The 22,284-nt window shown below is 40.7% G+C and overlaps 1 protein-coding gene across 4 annotated transcripts in view; it reads left to right on the top strand.

Annotated features, from left to right (window-relative positions):
• Window positions 1–22,284, top strand: part of DIS3 (DIS3 homolog, exosome endoribonuclease and 3'-5' exoribonuclease) — a 29,713-nt gene that overhangs the window by 3,165 nt on the left and 4,264 nt on the right. For 2 of the 4 annotated variants that reach the window (XM_040540416.1, XM_040540437.1), the window contains exons 5-19: window positions 1,774–1,941; window positions 5,539–5,703; window positions 6,600–6,713; window positions 6,805–6,942; window positions 8,990–9,136; window positions 15,342–15,458; window positions 16,276–16,377; window positions 17,001–17,065; window positions 17,157–17,241; window positions 17,858–17,985; window positions 18,441–18,527; window positions 19,413–19,569; window positions 20,713–20,927; window positions 21,359–21,527; window positions 21,961–22,119. In XM_040540416.1, coding sequence (XP_040396350.1) covers window positions 1,774–1,941; window positions 5,539–5,703; window positions 6,600–6,713; window positions 6,805–6,942; window positions 8,990–9,136; window positions 15,342–15,458; window positions 16,276–16,377; window positions 17,001–17,065; window positions 17,157–17,241; window positions 17,858–17,985; window positions 18,441–18,527; window positions 19,413–19,569; window positions 20,713–20,927; window positions 21,359–21,527; window positions 21,961–22,119 — 2,016 coding nt within the window. Of the gene's footprint in view, window positions 1–1,773; window positions 1,942–5,538; window positions 5,704–6,599; window positions 6,714–6,804; window positions 6,943–8,989; window positions 9,137–15,341; window positions 15,459–16,275; window positions 16,378–17,000; window positions 17,066–17,156; window positions 17,242–17,857; window positions 17,986–18,440; window positions 18,528–19,412; window positions 19,570–20,712; window positions 20,928–21,190; window positions 21,271–21,358; window positions 21,528–21,960; window positions 22,120–22,284 lie in introns of those variants that run through there. The other 2 variants (XM_040540427.1, XM_040540447.1) reach the window with 2 other exon arrangements.

The raw sequence follows: 22,284 nt of genomic DNA on the forward strand, positions 1-22,284 counted from the left end.
TATTAGTAGGTATCACCTATTTATTTGTGAAAAGCCAGTTGCTTTAGGTAACTGATATGAGGTTGAGAATCTTAATGAGTGATTCAACAAATTGTATAAATACTAGAAATAATTTAACTAAACTGAAAACCTCGGAAGTCTATTGCAAACCATTTGATCTTTTTTGTTGTTGTTGTTTTGTCTATTATTTGAAAGCTTGTGTTAATTTATTATTAATCAAAAGCATTTTCTAGCAAAATATCTGATTTAGTGGTCAGTGGACAGAAGTGCATGCTGCAGCTTGAAGATGAGTGACTTCACTGTCTATTCCCTTTGTCCCGTGTTTATCAGAATTAAGGTTCGGGTGCTCATGTGAGATTAACATAGCTGAAAACTAACACCACCAAGAAAAGGGAAGATTAATTCCATCAGTTACTTTTAACAGAGTGGCGTGGAACACACCAGAGGGACCTGGACAGGCTTGAGAGGTGGTCCTGTGTGAACCCCATGAGGTTACACAAGGCCAAGTGCAAGATCCTGCATCTGGGCTGGGGCAGTCCCAAGCACAAATACAGGCTGGGTGCAGAACGGATTGAGAGCAGCCCTGAGGAGAAGGACGTGGGCGTGTTGGTTGATGAGAAGCTCAACGTGAGCCAGCAAGGTGCACTTGCAGCCCAGAAAGCCAACTGTATCCTGGGCTGCATCAAAAGAAGCATGGCCAGCAGGTTGAGAAAGGTGGTTTTCCCTCTCTGCTCTCCTCTCATGAGACCCCACCTGGAGTATGGCATTCAGCTCTGGAGACCCCAGCACAAGGACAGGGGCCTGTTAGAACAAGTCCAGAGGAGGGCCACGAGGATGATCAAAGGCCTGGAGCACCTCTCCTGTGAAGACAGGCTGAGGGAATCGGGGTTGTTCAGCCCGGAGAAAAGAAGGCTCTGGGGACATCTTATAGCAGTCTTCCGGTACCTAAAGGGGACCTACAGGAAAGCTGGGGAGGGACTCTCTGTCAGTGAGTGTAGTGATAAATCAAGGAGTAATGGCTTTAAAATAAAAGAGGGTAGGTTTAGATAAGATTTAAGGAAGAAATTCTTTCCTCTGAGGGTGGTGAGGCACTGGCACGGGTTGCCGGAGAAGCTGTGGATGCCCCATCCCTGGAAGTGTTCAAGGCCAGGTTGGATGGGGCTTTGAGCAACCTGGTCTGGTGGGAGGTGTTCCTGCCCATGGCAGGGGGTTTGGAAATCGGTGGTCTTTCCAACCCAAAGTAGCCTGTGGTTCTTTGATTCTATGACACACAAGAGTGGGAAGAAAGTAGAGGGCTGCCAAGCTGATACTTTCAGGGGTTATCTGCAATTCATTCAGCTTTAATTTAGTAACTGTTTCAAAGTTTAGTCCTAGTAGTGTGTTTTCATGTTTCATACAGCTGCTTACCCTGTGTGCTATACTCTTTGCTATGTAGTACTGTGAAAATATTTTCTTCACCAAATATGTATTTAGTCAATATTTACAAGTAAACATACATGCATATTTTACTTGTGCAGTAAATTTTTAAGTAACTGCAGGCAAACAGGAAGAGAAAAAATGTTCCTAGCATTATTGTATTTCTATGTTCTTTATGATTTTATGCTTCATTAGAAAAAATGACTGCTTAATAATAGTTTTTTATTATTGTGCACGTTCATTCCTACACATAGTTATAATTTTGTAGTTTGCTAGCTTGAGTTTCATGTTTCTGAGGACAGTTTTGGAATTATTATAGATACAAAAGACTCTCTTTTTTTTTTTTTCCCCTTAAAGAAAGAAATAGAAAGTGGCAAAATAATTTTCCCAGAACACCTTCCTCTTAGCAAATTGCAGCAAGGAATAAAATCTGGTATTTACCTCCAAGGAACCTATAGGGCAAGCAGAGATAATTATCTTGAAGCTACTGTTTGGGTTCATGGAGATGCTGAAGAAAACAAAGAGGTAAGTTTTTTATTTTACTTCACACTGTGAATTTTAGTCAGTGTCAGTAATGACCTAAAATGTAATTCTTTCATGGTGACTTGTGATGTTAAAAAGGAACGTTATATTAATTTTTCTCTTCTGTGTTTTTCTGACATCATTTTTTTACTTTGTTTGTGTGGATATAGACTGCTGAAATACCAAATATGCCCTTTTTGAAAAAAAAATAATAATCTGTTTAAAGGTATAATTTGTGGTTTGATAAAATACATATAATAAAATCTGAATCTTAGTTCTTAATACTATTTCAGTTGACTTGGATATAAGATTTTTTCTTAAATCAATTTGAAACGTTTGGTGAAAGAGAAACAACTTTGCAGAGGATTTTGAGAAAAACTGTGGTGAGCCCTTGTGTGGTTCTCTTGCTTTATTTGCCCTGCTACTTTCAGGCTGTTCCCCTCCAAGAAGTTTATCCTGCTTGGGATCGCTGCAATGACTGGCTATAGGCTCTTCAGAAGGGACAGGCAGCACAGAAGGGGTGGTGGTGTGGCTCTCTACATTAGAGAGTGTTTTGATGTTGTGGAACTCGAGGCTGGGAATAAGGTTGAGTCCCTATGGGTTAGGATCAGCAGGAAGGCCAACAAGGCAAGCATCCGGGGGGGGGGGTCTGTTATAGACCGCCAAACCAGGATGAGGAGACAGATGAGGAATTCTACAGGCAGCTGGCAGAAGTTGCAAAATCATCAGCTCTTGTTCTCGTGGGGGACTTCAACTTCCCAGACGTATCCTGGAAGCACAACACAGCCCAGAGAAAGCAGTCTAGGAGGTTTCTGGAGAGCATGGAACATAGCTTCCTGACGCAGCTCATTAGTGAGCCTACCAGGGGAGGTGCCCCGCTAGACCTTCTGTTCACAAACAGTGACGGACTGGTGGGAGATGTGGTGGTCGGGAGCTGTCTTGGGCAGAGTGACCACGAAATGGTAGAGTTCTCTATTCTTGGCGAAGTCAGGAAGGGGACCAGTAAAACCGCTGTCTTGGACTTCCGGAGGGCTGACTTTGAGCTGTTCAGGACACTGCCTGGCAGAGTCCCTTGGGAGGTGGTTCTGAAGGGCAGAGGAGTCCAGGAAGGCTGGGCACTCTTCAAGAAGGAAATCTTAAGGGCTCAGGAGCGGTCTGTCCCCACGTGCCCAAAGACAAGCCGGCGCGGAAGAAGACCGGCCTGGCTGAACAGAGAGTTGTGGCTCAAGCTTAGGAGAAAAAAAGAGGGTTTATGATCTTTGGAGAAGAGGGCAAGCCACTCAGGATTATAAGGATGTTGTAAGGATGTGTAGGGACAAAATTAGAAAGGCCAAAGCTCATCTGGAGCTCAATCTGGCTACTGCCATTAAAGATAACAGAAAATGTTTCTATAAATACATTAACACAAAAAGGAGGACTAAGGAGAATCTCCATCCTTTACTGGATGCGGGAGGAAACTTAGTGACGAGAGATGAGGAAAAGGCTGAGGTGCTTAATGCCTTCTTTGCCTCAGTCTTTAGTGGCAAGACCAATTGTTCTCTGGATACCCAGTACCCTGAGCTGGCGGAAGGGGATGGGGAGCAGGATGTGGCCCTCACTATCCACGAGGAAATGGTTGGCGACCTGCTACAGCACTTGGATGTATGCAAGTCGATGGGGCCGGATGGGATCCACCCAGGAGTACTGAAAGAACTGGTGGAGGAGCTGGCCAAGCCGCTCTCCATCATTTATCGGCAGTCCTGGCTATCAGGGGAGGGCCCAGTTGACTGGCGGCTAGCAAACGTGACGTCCATCTACAAGAAGGGCCGGAGGGTAGACCCGGGAAACTATAGGCCTGTTAGTTTGACCTCAGTGCCACGGAAGCTCATGGAGCAGATTATCTTGAGTGTCATCACGCGGCACTTACAGGGCAACCAGGCGATCAGGCCCAGTCAGCATGGGTTTATGAAGGGCAGGTCCTGCTTGACAAACCTGATCTCCTTCTATGACAAAGTGACACGCTTAGTGGATGAGGTAAAGGCTGTGGATGTCTACCTTGTCTGCCTTTACTTCAGTAAGGCTTTTGACACCGTTTCCCACAGCATTCTCCTCAAGAAACTGGCTGCTCGTGGCTTGCACTGGTGTACCCTTCGTTGGGTTCAAAACTGGCTGGATAGCCGGGCCCAAAGAGTTGTGGTGAATGGAGTCAAATCCAGTTGGAGGCCGGTCACTAGTGGAGTCCCCCAGGGCTCAGTACTGGGGCCAGTCCTCTTTAATATCTTTATCGATGATCTGGATGAGGGGATCGAGTGCACCCTCAGTAAGTTTGCAGATGACACCAAGTTAGGTGCGTGTGTCGATCTGCTCGAGGGTAGGAAGGCTCTGCAGGAGGATCTGGGTAGGCTGGACCGATGGGCTGAGGCCACCTGTATGAAGTTCAACAAGCCCAAGTGCCAGGTCCTGCACCTGGGGCGCAACAACCCCAAGCAGAGCTACAGGCTGGGAGATGAGTGGTTGGAAAGCTGCCTGGCCGAGAAGGACCTGGGAGTATTGGTTGATAGTCGGCTGAATATGAGCCAGCAGTGTGCTCAGGTGGCCCAGAAGGCCAACAGCTTGCATAAGAAGCAGTGTGGCCAGCAGGGCTAGGGAAGTGATTGTCCCCCTGTACTTGGCTCTGGTGAGGCTGCACCTTGAGTACTGTGTTCAGTTTTGGGCCCCTCGCTACAGGAAGGACATGGAGGTGCTCGAGCGAGTCCAGAGAAGGGCAACGAAGCTGGTGAGGGGTCGAGAACAAGTCTTTTGAGGAGCGGCTGAGGGAGCTGGGATTGTTCAGCCTGGAGAAGAGGAGGCTCAGGGGTGACCTCATCGCTCTCTATAGGTACCTTAAAGGAGGCTGTAGTGAGGTGGGGATTGGTCTATTCTCCCACGTGCCTGGTGACAGGATGAGGGGGAATGGGCTAAAGTTGCGCCAGGGGAGGTTTAGGTTGGATATTAGGAAGAACTTCTTTACTGAAAGGGTTGTTGGGCATTGGAATGGGCTGCCCAGGGAAGTGGTTGAGTCACCATCCCTGGAGGTCTTTAAAAGACATTTAGATTTAGAGCTTAGTGATATGGTTTAGTGGAGGACTTGTTAGTGTTAGGTCAGAGGTTGGACTAGGTGATCTTGGAGGTCTCTTCCAACCTAGATGATTCTGTGATACTGGATTCTGTCCCTACAACTGTTGGTACAGTTGTACAGACACTGTTTCCAAGCAGCAGCAGCAGTCTCTTCCCTCCCTATTTCTGGTGGCAGCTGGAGGTGCTTCTTATGTTCTCTGACTCTTAACTCCAATTTCCTGGTAGCATGTGGAGGCCTCTAGCCCGCAAAAGTAGAAGAATTGCCTGATTATTTTTATATCTTTTTGAAGTCCGGTGAAAAGAGATGGTTTTGGAGAGACTGTTGGAATCCTGAAGTAATATCAGTATGAAAATAAGCCTAAAGAGTGGAAAAAAAAATTCCTTTAAACATTCTTTAGAGTACAGAGCCTGTTGTACATATATACTCTTCCATTATGCTGCTTTGATGTGGGTCTTTTGTTGCCATCATTGTGAACGTTTTCATTTTGTCCTTTAAAAATCCAGATAATTATACAAGGTCTTAAACATTTAAACCGAGCAGTTCATGAAGATATTGTAGCTGTGGAGTTGTTGGCAAAAGATGAATGGGTGGCACCATCCTCAGTGGTCTTGCAAGATGATGGCCAGAATGAAGATGATGTTGAAACTGAAGAGGAGAAAGAAAACATTGTATGTTGTTGTTTTTTTTTTTTAACACCTGTCGAGAGAGACAAAATCTATAATATTCTGACCATTAGGTTTTAGATTTGTTCATCTTTTTAATACTGCTTCCTAAAAGCTGTAATTATCTCAAAAAATCTTGGAAACTTAAATGTTTATTCTAGTCCTACAGTTGCATTGGATATGTGAATACATGTATAAAATGGGTGCTTTTTTGAGGGGTATTAATCCCTATCAGATATTCCCAGATTATTTTGTTAAATTACATAATTCCAATGTTTCTGAGTGGTAGCCAGGTTGCAAAATGCAAAGCTATATGCTAATATGTAGATTAGGAGTTGCTGGAATAGGAGCAGATACAGTATTACAATGGGAGTCAGCTTTTAATGGTGTTGGATATATTTGGAACCAGTTGTAACGTACTATTCAGCTATTAGCAGTAATTCTGCTTAGTGTGTACGCATGTATATATACCCTGTCCAAAAAATATTTGTTTCTTTGAAAACAGAATCTTTCCACTGAATTTCATGGGAACATATTTATTGCGGTGTATAGAATTACTGGAGAATTTCAAGCAACATTAAAAAGACTCATTAAAAATTAAAAGAATAGGTTGGAAAAGAAAATGGGGATACTCGGGGAACAAGCTGAGACAGTAGAAGATAACATTTCAGAATCTTTTTTCTGTTGTTCTTTGTTCTGAAATTATGTCCATAAAAATCCTTACAGAGGTAAGGTTTGTCACATTACTAAAATTGTTCTGTTTATGAAGCCATAATATGAGTTTATGGCATTATAGTGATAACATAACCTATTACCACCAAGGTTTGAGATAGGTGCTGTAATCAAACATGTTAACGAGTTCAAAAAATTCTGTGTTTTTTCACCCCTTTGTTTTGTACCAGTTGAAGACTTCTGATAACAAGAGCATGCTGAGACCTACAGGAAAAGTAGTGGGCATTATAAAACGAAACTGGCGACCATTCTGTGGCATGCTTTCCAAATCACAGATCAAAGAGGTAAGGTAATAAAGCTATTGTAAGGGTAGATTTTTATTATTATTGTTATTTTAATTAGAAGTTATTTGTTCCTTCTTCTGTCTGCTAATAGGCAAGGCGGCACTTGTTTACACCAGCTGATCGCAGGATTCCTCGTATTCGAATAGAAACAAGACAAGCAGATACACTGGAAGGACAAAGAATAATTGTTGCTATTGATGGTTGGCCCAGGAATTCTAGGTATCCTAATGTAAGTTTGTGTTTCCTTCTGAACTTTTATCTATCTGACTTATACTTGTTTATTAGGTAAGATGTTTATTATTATCTGTAATGCTGAGTAACTTCAAAAGGTCTTGACGTGGATTTGTAAAGTTCTTTGTATACTGTTCTTTAATGGTGCAAATTAATGAAGTCCCCAAATAATTTAGTTTATTCTTGCTCCCCCCAAAATTACATTTTATCAAACCTAAAAACCCAGTCCTCAGGTTCTGCAATGAAACTATACTTCCTAACTATGGTGCTTTATCTAGACTAACTAGGGACTACCTTGTTTTAGTCTGGCTTCCTAAAAATGTCAACTTTTTTCTTCTGGCTTTGTTCATCTACACGCTGATCAGCGTCCTGGCAAGTAGTTTTAAGCATATGGGCCTAATTCAGTCAGATTATCAGGTGGGGCAGAGTTGCAGGTAATTAAGTTCTTAAAAGTTCTATATAAATAAATAGGAAAATGTAAGAGAAAATTTGGACATAAGCTTCAATTTGTGGTGAACACTAGGTTTGGAAGGGGCTTCCACTGGCTTGTGTAAGAGTGTGTAGTTTGTAGTGAGAGCGCAGGTGTCTCAGGCACATTTAAAGGTATGGAGGAAACTCAGAACATACAGAAAGAGTGTTTTAAGACAAACAGCATTGCTGCAGAGGATGAGAGGTGTGAGTTAATGTGAGTATTAGAGAGGGGGATGTATGGTGTAGCACAAATTCATAGAAAAATTAGACCTTAGTTGTTTTGCGGCTTGTGGGAGGGAACAATGTATTTTCTTTCCTGAAAAACTGAATTGCCATCTTTACAGATTTCTCAGTTTTAACTTTGGAGAATTTAGTACAGTTGAAGCAAAAGAAAAGAAAAGAAAAAGTTCAGACCTCCTGAATCAGTTGTTTAAGATGAGAAGGTTAAATGAAGAAGAAAATATGACTCCTACTGTGTAATTTAATAATTCATTTAATACTAATAATCTGTGGAATAATAGTCTCAAATATTTAATTACTTTTGATCAAACATTATTGGCAGTTGGACTCGTAGATCCCTTCCAACTGAGTTATTCTATTCCTATTATTATTCTATTATTCTATTATTATTCATTACAGATGCCTGCAGGCCAGACAGCAAACTTATACATGTTCCTGTTCAGCTTGTTAGTATAGATGTAGCCCTCATTTCTATGAATATCTCTGTTGCCCAGTGGTGGTTGTCCTGAGCTTTATCAACTCCGTCATGTTCAAGTCCCAGTAGGACTGAAAGACCTACAGGGTTGTTTGAGATGTGTGCGAAGTCTCAGCAGTTTGTCATCCTGGCAAAATAAACAGCTGTGTACAAGTCTAACAGCAGTATAGTATATAATCATGAAAGGCTTATGTGGAGAGCGGAATTATTTGTGTGAATACTGAATATGGCTCGCAGCCAAACAAAAATTAGCTCTGTATTTACAAAAAAAAAAAAAGAAAAAAACATACTTTCATGTACATAACACATGTATCACATGTGCAAAGAAGCAAATTCTGTTCAGGTCGCAGAGATGCAGACACAATAGGCTTAAGGTATTACTACAGAGTGAATGTATGCTGTATATTAAAAGAGAGGAAATAACACTTTAAAAAATTCTGGAGAATGAAACAATATCTGCAGGAATGAGTACCTTAAAGCTGCAAATGTGTCACAGAGATTTGGCTTCCTTGAAACATTATCATATACACGAACTATTCCAATAATAAATAGAAATCTGTTTTATGCTAGCTAGTTCGTTAAATAAGCCCAGACACCTGTTTGCAAGTTACAGAAATGTGCTGCTATTGCCGTGTTATGCATCTTCAGTATATGCTACATTGTGGTCGTGCTACTTAAAATGAGTTAGAAAGAATGAGTTCATTAGAAAAAAATACATTGTGAAGTATTCATGTTAGGAGGATTTCAAATATTTAACTACTGAACAAATGGTATTGCTTGATGTTCATGCATGTATGTATTTGTACATACATATATTTGTGTGTGTGTATATATATTAAAAAAGTATGTTGTTTTTCAGGGTCATTTTGTAAAGAACTTGGGAAGTGCTGGAGATAAAGAGACTGAGACAGAAGTTCTTTTGCTTGAACATGATGTCCCTCATCAACCTTTTTCACAGGCTGTCCTTAGTTTCCTACCAAAAATGCCATGGAGTATTACAGAAAAGGTAATGGATTTTAATTATGACAATAATCACTGTGCCTTCTCCTTCAAATCAAACACTGTCTCGGGTATTCCCATGATCTAAAAAATAGAGGAGAAATGTTGTCTAAAACCATTTTCTTCTGGACTTTTATCCTGATTTCCTGTGGAAACAATATCTGCTTCTGCAAGATTTTTGTGTTTTGGCTAAAACTGTTTGTTAGGGATAGACGTTTTAAAATTTTAAATAATAAAAAAAAACCACACAACTACCACTACTACTACAGAAGGTTTCATTTAAAATGTAAAACAAAATTACTTGACAAGGATGGAAGATTACAATTCAAATAATTGTGAATCATAGAATCACAGAATATCCCAAGTTGGAAGGGACCCATAAGGATCATCTAGTCCAACTCCTGGCACTGCACAGGTCTACCCAAAATTTTAGACCATGTGACTAAGTGCACAGTCCAATCGCTTCTTAAATTCAGACAGGCTTGGTGCAGTGACTATTTTCCTGGGGAGCATGTTCCAGTGTGTGACCACCCTCTCAGTGAAGAACCTCTTCTTGATGTCTAGCTTAAATCTCCCCTGCCTCAGCTTGACACCATTCCCGCGGGTCCTATCACTGGTGATTAAGGAGAATAGGTCGGCGCCTGCCCCTCTACTCCCCCTCGCGAGGAAGCTGTAGACTGCGATGAGGTCTCTCCTCAGCCTCCTCTTCTCCAGGCTGAACAGGCCCAGTGACCTCAGCCACTCCTCATATGTCTTCCCCTCTAGGCCCTTCACCATCTTCGTCACCCTCCTCTGAACACTCTCCAACAGTTTTACATCCTTTTTGTACTGTGGTGCCCAGAACTGCACACAGTACTCGAGGTGAGGCTGCACCAGTGCAAAGTAGAGTAGGACAATCACTTCCCTCGACCGACTTGCAATGCCGTGCTTGATGCACCCCAGGATACGGTTGGCCCTCCTGGCTGCCAGGGCACACTGCTGGCTCATATTCAACTTCCTGTCAACCACAACCCCCAGATCCCTCTCTGCGGGGCTGCTCTCCAGCGTCTCATCGCCCAGTCTGTACGTATAGCCAGGGTTGCCCCATCCCAGGTGCAGGACCCGGCACTTGCTTTTGTTAAACTTCATGTGGTTGGTGATCGCCCGGCTCTCCAATCTGTCCAGCTCTCTCTGCAAGGCCTTTCCACCCTCATCCCAGTCTACAACTCCTCCAAGTTTGGTGTCGTCTGCAAATTTGCTCAGAACACCTTCTAGTCCTGCATCCAAATCATTTATAAAAACATTGAAGAGGACTGGCCCTAAAATGGAGCCTTGAGGGACCCCACTAGTGACCATCCGCCAGCCTGATGTGGCCCCATTTACCACAACCCTTTGAGCCCTGCCCGTCAGCCAATTGCTCACCCATTGGATGATGTTTTTGTGCAGCTGTATGCTGGACATTTTGTCCAGTAGGATCCTATGGGAAACCGTGTCAAAAGCTTTGCTGAAGTCCAAAAAAGATCACATCAGCTGGCTTCCCTTGATCGACTAGATGGGTGATCTTATCATAAAAGGAAATCAGGTTTGTTAGGCAAGACCTACCCCTCGTGAACCCATGTTGGCTGGGACCAATGACTGCATTGTCCCCCAGGTGTGCTTCAGTAACTTCAAGGATCATCTTCTCCATAATTTTATTAGGCACTGACGTGAGACTGACAGGCCTGTAATTGCTAGGGTCTTCTTTCTTACCCTTCTTGAAAATTGGCACAACATTTGCCAGCTTCCAGTCCAATGGGACCTCTCCGGATTCTCAAAATCATTGAAAAATAATTGAGAGAGGTCCCACAATGACGTCAGCCAGTTCTTTAAGCACTCTGGGATGAATCCCATCCAGACCCATGGACTTGTATGGATCCAGGTGGAGCAGCAAATCCTGCACACAGTCAGGGTCGGTTGGGAGTCTGTCATTCCCACCATCATGGTCCTCCAGCTCAGGGCACCCTGGGTCCTGAAGCCCATCATCAGTGTTGAAGATGGAGGCAAAGACGGCATTAAATGTCTCTGCTTTGCCTATGTCATTGTCTGTGAGGTGACCTTCCCCATCAAGTAGCGGACCTATGTTTACTTTGGTCCTCCTTTTCCTGTTCACATATCTAAAAAAAACCTTTTTGTTGTCTCCCACAGACTTGGCCAGCTTCAACCCTAGCTGGGCTTTGGCCACACGAATTTTCTCCCTACAAACGCGAACAGCATCCCTGTATTGCTTCCTCGTCACCTGACCCTCCTTCTAGCAGCCGTACATTTTCATTTTTTGCGTAAGCTCTAGTAGAAGATCCCTGGTCAGCCAGGCTGGCCTTCTGCCCCGCCTGCCTGACTTCCGATATTTTGGAATTGCCTGATCTTGTGCTTTTAGGAGGCAGTGCTTAAAGATTGACCAGCACTGATGGACGCCAATGCCTTTAAAAGCAGTTTCCCAGGGGACCTTGCTGACTAGTTCCCTGAGCAGCCTGAAGCCTGCTTTCCCCATATCCAGGGCTGAAGTTTTGGTGGCAGTTTTCTTTCTGTCGCCATAAATTTTAAACTCAACCACTTCATGGTCACTATGACTGAGACGGCTGCCAATTGCCACGTCTCCCACAAGACCCTCTCTGTTGTCCAGCAACAGATCTAGGAGGGCACCTTTCCTAGTTGGCTCCCTTAACACCTGCACCAAGAACTTATCCTCTAGGTGCTTTATGAACCACCTGGACTTGCTTGTGTCAGCCGTGTGGTGATCCCAGTTGACGTCTGGCAAGTTGAAATCCCCCATAAGGACAAGGGGAGTTGATCTCGAGGCATCTCTTAGTTCCGCAAAGAATAATTCATCAGCGTTACCGTCCTGGCCGGGTGGTCTGTAATAGACTACCACAACAACATCGCCTTTATTTGTTCGTCCCTTAATCCTTACCCAGAGGCTCTCACCTTTGCCGTCGCCAACTTGAAGTTCCACACAGTCCAGCCCATGCTTCACATACACTGCCTACCCTGCCTGTCCCTCTTGAAGAGCCTGTAACCATCTATTGCAACACACCAGCCACAGGACTCATCCCACCAGGTTTCACTTATGCCGATGATGTTGTAGCTGTGGGACTGGGCCAAGACTTCTAGCTCATCCATTTTATTCCTCATACTGCGTGTGTTTGTGTAGAAGCACTTCAAATGTACCTCCCTGCACGCAGCACCTTGTGGAGCCAACTGAAGGACCTCACTAGCACACAGTCCCTCTGATTCTTGCATACCATCTCTTAGCTTATCACCAGCGTGCCTGGTTTTATCCCTTTCCCCCTTCAACTCTAGTTTAAAGCCCTATCTATCAGCCCCACCAACTGCTGAGCAAAAATCCTTATCCCCCTCTGAGAGAGGTGCATCCCACCTGGTGCCAGCAGGCCCGGTGTCACGTAGACCTTCCCGTGATCGAAAAACCCAAAGTTCTGCCGGTTGCACCGAAGCCATGTATTAATGTGACGAGTCTGCTTGTCAACATTGATCCCCCCTATCGGAAGGACAGAGGCAAACACAACCTGTGCCCCTGAACCTTTAACCAGTCACCCTAAAGCCCTAAAGTCCCTTTTGATTGCTCTCGGACTTCTCTTGCTACCTTGTCATTACCAGCCTGAAAGATCAGTAGCGGGTAGTAGTCGGTGGGCTGTACCAGGCAAATGACTTTCTTAGCAATGTCTCTCACCCGAGCCCCAGGGAGGCAACAGACTTCCCTGTGGGTTGGGTCCGGATGGCATATCGGGCCCTCTGTCCCTTTCAGAAGGGAGTCCCTCATGACAGTAACCCTTCTTTCTTTCTTGACAGGAGATGTAGCAATGTGGGGAGCGTGTTGCTTTGCCTTAGGCACCCTCTCCAACTGGGATGGGCTTTCGTCTACATTGTTGTTTTGACTGACATGTTCTCGAGCCTCATACCTGTTATATAAGGGTAGATGGGAAGGTGAGGTGGGCAGGGACAGGGCTCGCCTACCACCCTGAGCAGAAACCTGCCTCCTTTCCCCTCCTTGGCCTAGGTCCCCTCCTACTGCCTGGTGGGATGAGGGAACTTTTTGTCTTCTGTGTAGCAGGAGACACTTGTCATCCATAAGGTTTTTGTATTTTGGTCTCTTTAGATAGGTTTGTAACCAAATGTCATAAACACAATAGTCTGAGGAGAGGAGATCTGAATATATCCCAGTATAATCCAGTTAGGTAATCAGAGAAAGAGAAGTTGATGTTTACAGAATTGCTTGTTTTAAATGCTGTTAGTGAATTTCAAGTTCTCCCCAGTATTTTAGATACAGAAAATGGTTGCTTTAAAATGTACAGAAAAAGATCATCAGGGAACTCTGAACATCAGTGGTTTTTGTTTGGGGTGGAATTTTTTCATTTGCTTTGTTTTGGAGGGTGGTCTTTTTTGTTTGTGCATTTTGTGTGTTTTATTGTCTTTGAAGTGGTTTAGTTTTATCATCATTTATCACATACTCTGTGGCGTACTTGATTACAAACACCGGAGAGTTCCAGGGCTAGTCGAGAACAATATGTCTCGCTTTAAGCTGTTAAGCAACTCGGCCTTCGGGCCGTATGTATCCCATTCCTCCCGGAGAGAAGGGAAACAGACCCGGCTCCTTTTCAGGGCCTATAGGGCCTGGATCAAAAGGAACGTTCAGGTCACCAGGGGGCGTAACAGCAAAGGCCTGCGTTGGCTGTAGCAGCGGGGGGGGCGATGGCGAAGCAGGGCGTATCAGTAAACGAGCCCGCAGCTCCCTCGCTATCTGGCAAACCACACGTTTCTGACCGTTGCCCCACGTGGCTCTGTAAGGCCTCACAGACTGCTCGCCAGGTGCTGAGCAATCCCGCCGCAACCTTGTCGTTTTTAGTAGCAGAGTCCCACACCTTGACCTCAGTTTGGTCCCATGTTTCAGGATCATAAACTGTCTGATTCGTAATGAAGGGAACAAACTGTAAGGTTACCAGGACATTTTTTGTTTCTAAGGACGTATGATTCTCCATACCGCGCGACTGCTTACCTTCGGCCAGCGAGGGGCAGTTGCGTGCGCGGGTCTACTTCTCTCAGCTTGAGCTTTCCTTCCAGCTCCGGTGGGCCTATTTCAGCGGCTTTCTGTACGAGCTTCTTAGAGCGGTTTGCTCAGTTTGGCCGAACCTATCTTCATGAGACAATCAATGTCCCTGTTTCTGTCCTTGTCCCTGTTCTGCTAGCTTGTCCCTGTTCTGTTAGCTTGTCCCTGCTCTTCATGTCCCTGATTCAGGCGCCATTTGTGGCATAAGGACTACTCAGACACCAGGGTTCTTTTAGGATCAGTAACTGCTACTACTTTATTGATGACACAACTTCAACTCTCTCTTATTGAGGGCATAACTTCAACCCTCACTGAGGACAGGCTCCGTTCTTATACCATTCACCCCACCGCAGTACTTTCCCACTCACTCTTCATTGGTCAACAGCTTTGCCCGGCAACAGCAAACCCCCAGCAACTTCCATGCCTTAACGGCTGGAGAACAAGCAACCCGAGACGGCAAGGCGTCTCCTGAATCACCCTTCTTTGTTCCCTATAAACTCTTTACATTCCCGATGGCCTTATCGTTAAGAGTCTGATGTTATCACCAGCCATGGGGCTTGTCGACCCCCATGGCCACACTCCCACAATACTCGTTTCTTCTGAGCTTGGAAACTGACAGAGGGATCTTGTCTAATGTTGGCTGTCTAGTCAAAGATACATATCTAAGATCTTTTTGTAGCCACTATACAAAGGTAGATACCTCCAAAGTGTGCAGTTCCTTCCAGCTGTGTAGATACCTAAGCCTTGGACAGGTAACCTTACTTGAGAGCAGTCATTCTAACCAATTTATTTAGCTGGACACCAGAGCCACAATTTCACTTAAAAAATTCTCGATTCCTGGTCCTGCTAATTCTGAGATGATGAAAACATTGTGGTTTTATTCTTTCTCCTCCTGTTTGCTATAAAAACACGTTGCAGTACTTGATGATCATCTGTCTCGTTTTGTTTTATTTTTTCTAATCACTATAGTTTTTACATCTTGTAGATAAATAATACTGCAAATCATATGCTAAATAAAAGCCACTCTTTAAATGTTTGGTTGCTTTGGAAAATCTTACACAAAGCGCCTTTTGAATGATCATTTCTACTTTGATATGGAAGATGTTTTTTCCTTTGTTTTGTTTTTAAACTTCAGGATATGAAATACAGGGAGGACTTGAGGCATCTTTGTGTTTGTAGTGTTGATCCTCCTGGTTGTACGGATATTGATGATGCATTACATTGTAGAGAAATGGAAAATGGAAATCTGGAGGTGGGTTCTTTGTTTTGTCAAACTAGTCATTTACTATATATTTTACAAGCAGTGCAGTAGTGGTAATAGTAACTAATACCAGCAAAGCTCAAGATCTGTTGTGAAAGAAATTACTGTGTTTGCACAACTGTAATATGGGAATAAAAAAAAAGACGTTCCATCAGAAGTGGGAATTGAATCTCTTCTAAATTCAGCCTGCTGTCTGCTCATTTAGTATGAGAAAGTAACAATTTATTTACTGCTTTAGCTAAGTGTAAACATGGATATCTGCAGCTAGGATAAGAAACTGCTAGTAGAGCGAAGTTACAGCTGTAATAGCTAAGGACTGATTAAAAAGGCATTAAAAAGCTACAGGATTGATTAACACTAGCTCTCTGCACCATTATATCTGATCTAGTTGTGCTTTCTTTGTTATAAGTTAATTTGTAGTTGTAATAGCAGAGAATGTCAACATTGAAGGTCTAGCAAACAGAGAAAAGCAAAAAACGATTTGCAATGAGCCTTGAAAAAAATGAAACAGGTTGTTTGAGGCCCTAGGCAAGAAGAGTTGCATTGGTAATGAACGCAGCTTTCCACTAAATGTATGCATGCCCTTATTTTGCATAATGGCTACAATTATTCCTTTTTTTTAATTTAAGAGCTTTTAACTATACCTACTGATAAATATAGAAGCTGCTGGAGGGAACAGGAAATGGGTAAATTGGCTTGTAAATAAAAACCTGAGAAAGTTTCTTTCATGTTGAAACCTAATTGTTTCATAAGATGTTTAATGTGATGCTTGTTTTTTTGTTTTGTTTTATTGTTTTGTTTTCTTAAGGTTGGTGTACATATTGCAGATGTCAGTTATTTTATTCGCCCAGGAAATGCTTTGGATGAGGAGTCAGCAAAAAGAGGAACAACGGTGTATCTGTGTGAAAAAGTAAGTTTTCTATATAGACAGCTTTTTGTACAATTAATTTTTCATTGCTTTCCTTTTTAAATTCTTAGGAGTAGAGCCACTATCTCTAGACTAAGCAAGAAAAGCTCCTTTGGGCTGTGCCTAATTTGCATAACTATCAAAATGAAGTTGCTTTCTGTCATTCTACACAGCAAGACTTCTTTTTTTAAAAACCAATTACATAGAGAATATGCCTTTCAAATCCTGTTTGATGCAAGAAATAACGTTTTCTAAAACTAGACTTCTGTTTTAATATAGATCTGAAATTGCAAAAGAAGTGACCTATTTTTTGTCCTTTCCATTGTTTTTTTTCTTATGATAGTTAAATCTCTGTTTCCTATGGTCTGTGTTCTTTAAAACTGTACATTTAGATTTGTAGTAACTTATTTCCTATAGACCTGGTTCTTAGAAATAACTGCTATTAAAACAACAAATAGCTAAAATAGATCTTGGAATGAGTTTCCTTTAAAGTAGTGCACCTTTCTTTCACAAATCTGAGCTTTTTGTAGTGATAAAATCAAACTATTTCCAAGGTTTTATTATGGTTAAAAATTACAACATTAAGTATTTATGACTAGTCATGCTTTTTATTCATTATTTTGCAGAGGATTGATATGGTTCCAGAGTTACTGAGTTCCAATTTATGCTCCTTAAGATCAAATGTGGACAGGTATATGTACATGATCCATACTTCAATCCTGACAAGAAACTTCAGATGTGTGCATGTGGATTTTAACAGATTTTCCACCCCTCTCTCATAGGCTTGCATTTTCATGTATATGGGAGATGAACCACAATGCTGAAATTCTAAAAACCAGATTCACAAAGAGTGTTATTAATTCCAAGGTTAGTCCCATGAATGTATATATATATATAGTTTTAAAAAGCTGTAGACCTTTTTACAAAAGCAGTGATCAACAGACTTGATACTGAAGTTGTGTTGTTTTTTTTTCTCGTTTCTGTTATTGATGTACTTCATTCGAATTAGCAAATGATGCTTAAATCCTAAAGTAAAGGAAATACTCATATCCTGCCCTGTTCTAAACATGTAAGGCTGCAATGTTTTTTCTGCAATTATTTTTTATGGTATTTTGTTTAAGAAGTATAAACGTGTTGATATTTATTGGACATGGTTGGTATACACCAGCTAGTCATTTAGTTAAATTCAGTAGAGTCTGTAGGTGTTTAATACAGTTCTGTAAAATCAGACCTTTAATGTATAAAATATGTCTGTTATCAGCATTAAAAAAGTACTGTAAACGCTTAAGTTTTCTTAGGGTCTTCCATAGATCTGTCCTGCTTTGTCCTTTAGTCTTTGTAAATGACATACATTGAGGTGTTGAATGTAATGTTTTGTATTGCTGTGAACCAGCTTTGACAACAAACTGCAGTTTCTGCAAGATAGAAATGTGTTCTTCTTTTCAGTGTTCAATTATGTGTCTTATCTTTTAACCTCTTCAAGGCTTCTCTCACATATGCTGAAGCACAGATGAGAATTGATTCAGCAACAATAAATGATGATATTACTGTCAGTTTACGTGGTCTAAACAAGTTAGCAAAAATTCTGAAGAAGAAGAGAATTGATAACGGGTAAACCATGCAGTGTTGCTGTTATCCCTCCCCTTTTTGTCTATTTACTGTCTATTTACAACTGTCAAATTATATGTTGATGATGTGTTCATTTTTCCAGTTAAAATCTTTGGAAAGAAAAGTGTTTTGCCATTTTGATTTGCAGAAAAATAGTTCTTTGTTCCCCAAAAAACACAAACTTGGGGTGTTAATTTTTCCTTTGCAAAATGAATCAGCAGTATGGCTCTCTTACAGTCATTATGCAAACAACCAAAGGAGTAGCATTTTAAATTTGAAATTGTGGAAGCTAATTGTGATGTGTGGCAACATCACAATTTCGGCTATTTTGAACATTAATTCCAATCTTTTTTTTGTTATGTTTTTCATAACAAACCTAGATGCTTTGCATAGGCCTGCAACTCTGCTGCTGTTTCCGCTATACTGTAATTCATTAATACCTCTTAATTGACTTCCAGAGCTTTGACACTTTCCTCACCAGAAGTTCGTTTCCACATGGACAGTGAAACTCATGATCCTATCGATCTGCAAACTAAGGAACTTAAGTATGCCTTTTTATTTTCCTCAATTGCTTAATTTGGGGCAGGGATGGGATTAAGGTATATTTAACTAACAGCATTTACTTAATAGTGTACAAGGTTTATATAATAGTGCAAGTCAATAATCCTAGAAAAGATAGTTAATCTGTATTTTACTATAGTATTTATGAAGTAAGTTTTGAACTGAATGCTTCGTATATGAACTTAAGTCTTTGCTCCTGATTTAAGGGAGCACTGGGTTACGGATTGTCTACATCCCACTGACCTCTCTGAAGCTCTTCTACTGGTACTATCTAACAAAGGAGAGAAAGTAGAATTTGGAGTCATGAATTACTGAAACTTGAACAACAGAACAATTACTGCACATGTGCAGAGTGATATCAGCAGTATTACTGAAGAGTTTTAGAAGCAGAGCTATTCATGCAATTTCTGGATCTATTTAATTACTTTCTGTCATACTACTGTGTAGTTTCTGTGCTAAAATCTGCACCAAGTTGTGTCCACTGTCATGACTTCATGGTGTGCAATAATGGTGCTCTTAAGCCTCATACACATGATGTTTGAATAGTGTTCTTAGGAAGAAGCAGCTCATCTGTTGGTCGTTTTTTCAGATAGCAATGCTATTTTAAAGAGCATTTTTCTCTTCATTTGTTATTCTAGAATATTTTGATTTTTTTTTTCCTTCTGCCTCAGTGTTTGAACTTTACTAAATATTTGGTATGTTTTTACTCTTAAAAATGTTTGTCTGCTTGTACAGTATGTTCAAAAATACTGGTTTACTACATACTAGTACATAATATTGATAGGATAGTGAAATGTTTCTTCATTAGACACACAAAACAAATACCTAATAATGCTTTTCTAACAATGCAAAATATTTTATGTTGACAGAGAAACAAATTCCATGGTCGAAGAGTTCATGTTGCTTGCCAATGTCTCTGTAGCACAAAAAATTTATGATGAGTTCCCAGAGTTCGCCCTGCTCCGGAAACATCCTGCTCCTCCTCCATCGAATTATGACATCCTTGTGAAAGCAGCAAAGTCCAAGGCGAGTTTTATAATTAATTTGCTTAAAAAACATTTGCATGGTAAAAAAGCTGCATTTTCTCTCTGGTTGGCCACTTACCCAAGAGTAGGGGCTGGAAACCAGTACTTTATAAATGTCTTCCTATACTTGTTAACTGCTGGTACCTGCAGCAAGGTGTCTGTACTTCTAGGTGAAATCTTTGCTTTCAAAAAAAGCCTTTCTTGGGTAAAGAAAGCAAATCTCTGTCTTTTGTATTTTTAACTGTTATGTGCTCTGAAAGCTTCTCCTTTCTAAGACGTGATTTTTGAGACAGTTCTTGGCTTTGGATCACATACATTTCTAATCTGAAAATGATTGTAAAATTAGTGTTTTACTCAGAAGGCTTTCCATAGACAGAAGTTCTCTTAATTAACCAAATTTACTTTTAATTACTTCAAAAGAACCAACACAATTGGGTATTAGCATGCTATATTTTGTTGTTGTTGTTGTTAATAAATATGCAGTCTCTTTACGATGGTACAGGCATCATTTGATCTCTAGATCGTCCTTTGTTGTCTGCAGTTTATATGAAGGAAGGAACATTCTACTGATCTTGTGGGACTGGAAAGTAAAAATGCATCATTGTTGTTTTCATGTTGTCTGTATCAAGGGTCACTGGCACATGGGGAACAAAAAAGTAGTAATGTTACAAATCACTTTTCCAAATTTAATAATTTGTGTGTGAAGTAAAAGACGGTTGATTAGTGCTTACATGGTGCTTGGGTGAAAGTCTGAGTATGTTATAAATACTTCTTTTTTGGTAGTTGTTTTTTATATACCTATAACCAATAATGAGATGGAAAACAATAAAACCAAGAGAAATTTGTTAATATTGGCATCCATACAGAACTAAGAAACACTTCATGCTTTTTCTGAATTTGTAGGCTACTGACTTAGTCTTTCATTGTTTGAATAGAACACAAATAATAATAATGAGGAAGGGATACTGCATGGGGCTTTATTTGTAACACTGTCATTCCATTAAGTTGTATACACTTCTGAATTTATCAGGTATGATACTTGTTACAGTTGCTAGGATCAGCATGGATTTAAGTGTTGAAATTCAAATAATGATCTGTTAATATTTGCTTGTAATATCTGACTTTTTTTTTTTCCTTCCTACAGAATTTGGAAATTAAGACTGATTCTGCAAAGGCTTTAGCTGAATCATTAGACAAAGCTGAGTCTCCTGCATTCCCATATCTAAATACACTCTTGCGAATTTTGACAACTCGCTGCATGATGCAAGCTGTCTATTTCTGTTCTGGAATGGATAACGATTTTCATCACTATGGTTTAGCCTCACCTATTTATACCCACTTTACCTCACCCATTAGAAGGTACACTTATTTTACAGTAGTTTTAGAGGACAAAGGTGATTTATTTGTTAAGTAATATTTTAGATGGTGGTGGTATTTATTTAAAACAAAATAATGTATTTGTTCAGCTTTAGATTCGTATTGGTGAAACATCATTCTTAGTCCAAGAATAAAGCGTTATTTATTTCTTTTAAGTGCTCAACAATACAGGCTGTATTGGTAGAATGTAGTAAAGAATTTCTTAGATGAAAAAGAAAACAACGTAGTTTATTTTCTCTCTGCAGAGCATATCTTTGGTCAATAAAGGGAATGTGATCTTGAATTAATACAGGGAGATATCAGCAGACCATCGGTATTACAAAGTTTTTTTGATCTGTAAGATTTCTAAAAACAAAATTATATTCAGAAATTTAATACAAAATGTTTTGACGTGTCACTGATCATCTTTGCAGGTATGCTGACATTATAGTACATCGACTTTTGGCAGTGGCCATAGGAGCAGACAGTACTTATCCAGAACTTACAGATAAACATAAACTATCAGATCTGTGTAAAAATCTCAACTACCGGCATAAAATGGCTCAATATGCACAGAGAGCATCTGTTGCATTCCATACGCAGGTAAGTAGTTCTGAGGTGGGAGCACGAACGTTGCCCTTAAAGGAAGGGAGGAGATATTGAGTAGTAATAATCAGGTTGTTCTTTGTAGATCAATAAGTCTGCAGTAATCGTTAAGAATGAATGGTGTTTATTTGAGGAAAAGCTTCAACATTACATTGCTGGTACTAAAAAAATGTAGAATTGCATCTAGAGGATGCTTTTTACTTTTTTTTTTTTTTTTTTTTTTAATAAATATGATGAATGCTTAATACTGCTGCAGTGGTACTATAAATAGCTAATATAATGATATGAATCTGCTTTTAAATATATGGTGAGTAATAATCTCTAAGTATAAATTTATATTTGCTTGAGTGTTTTACTCTTTTTAATTTGGTGTATTTGTCATCCAGAAGAGAATGTTCTAATGCTTTTTTTCTTGTATCTTCTGTTACAGCTGTTCTTCAAAACCAAAGGAGTGGTGAATGAAGATGCATATATATTATTTGTAAGAAAAAATGCAATTGTGGTTTTGATTCCCAAGTATGGGTTAGAAGGAACAGTTTTCTTTGAAGAAAAAGATAAACCAACACCAAGACTTGATTACAACAATGAAGTAGGTTTTGTAACGTTTATTAATTGCCTTTTTTTTTGATTTGGTAATTGAGCAGAATGACTAAAATCTATTCTAGTTGGGTTAGATGGTTAATAAAGGCTTTTCCAATTTCAGGTTTATTAATCTGTAGTAATAGTGTCGCTGTGGTCTTCATAAATTTAAACA

This window comes from Cygnus olor, chromosome 1, assembly GCF_009769625.2.
Source record: "Cygnus olor isolate bCygOlo1 chromosome 1, bCygOlo1.pri.v2, whole genome shotgun sequence".
NCBI lineage: Eukaryota > Metazoa > Chordata > Aves > Anseriformes > Anatidae > Cygnus > Cygnus olor.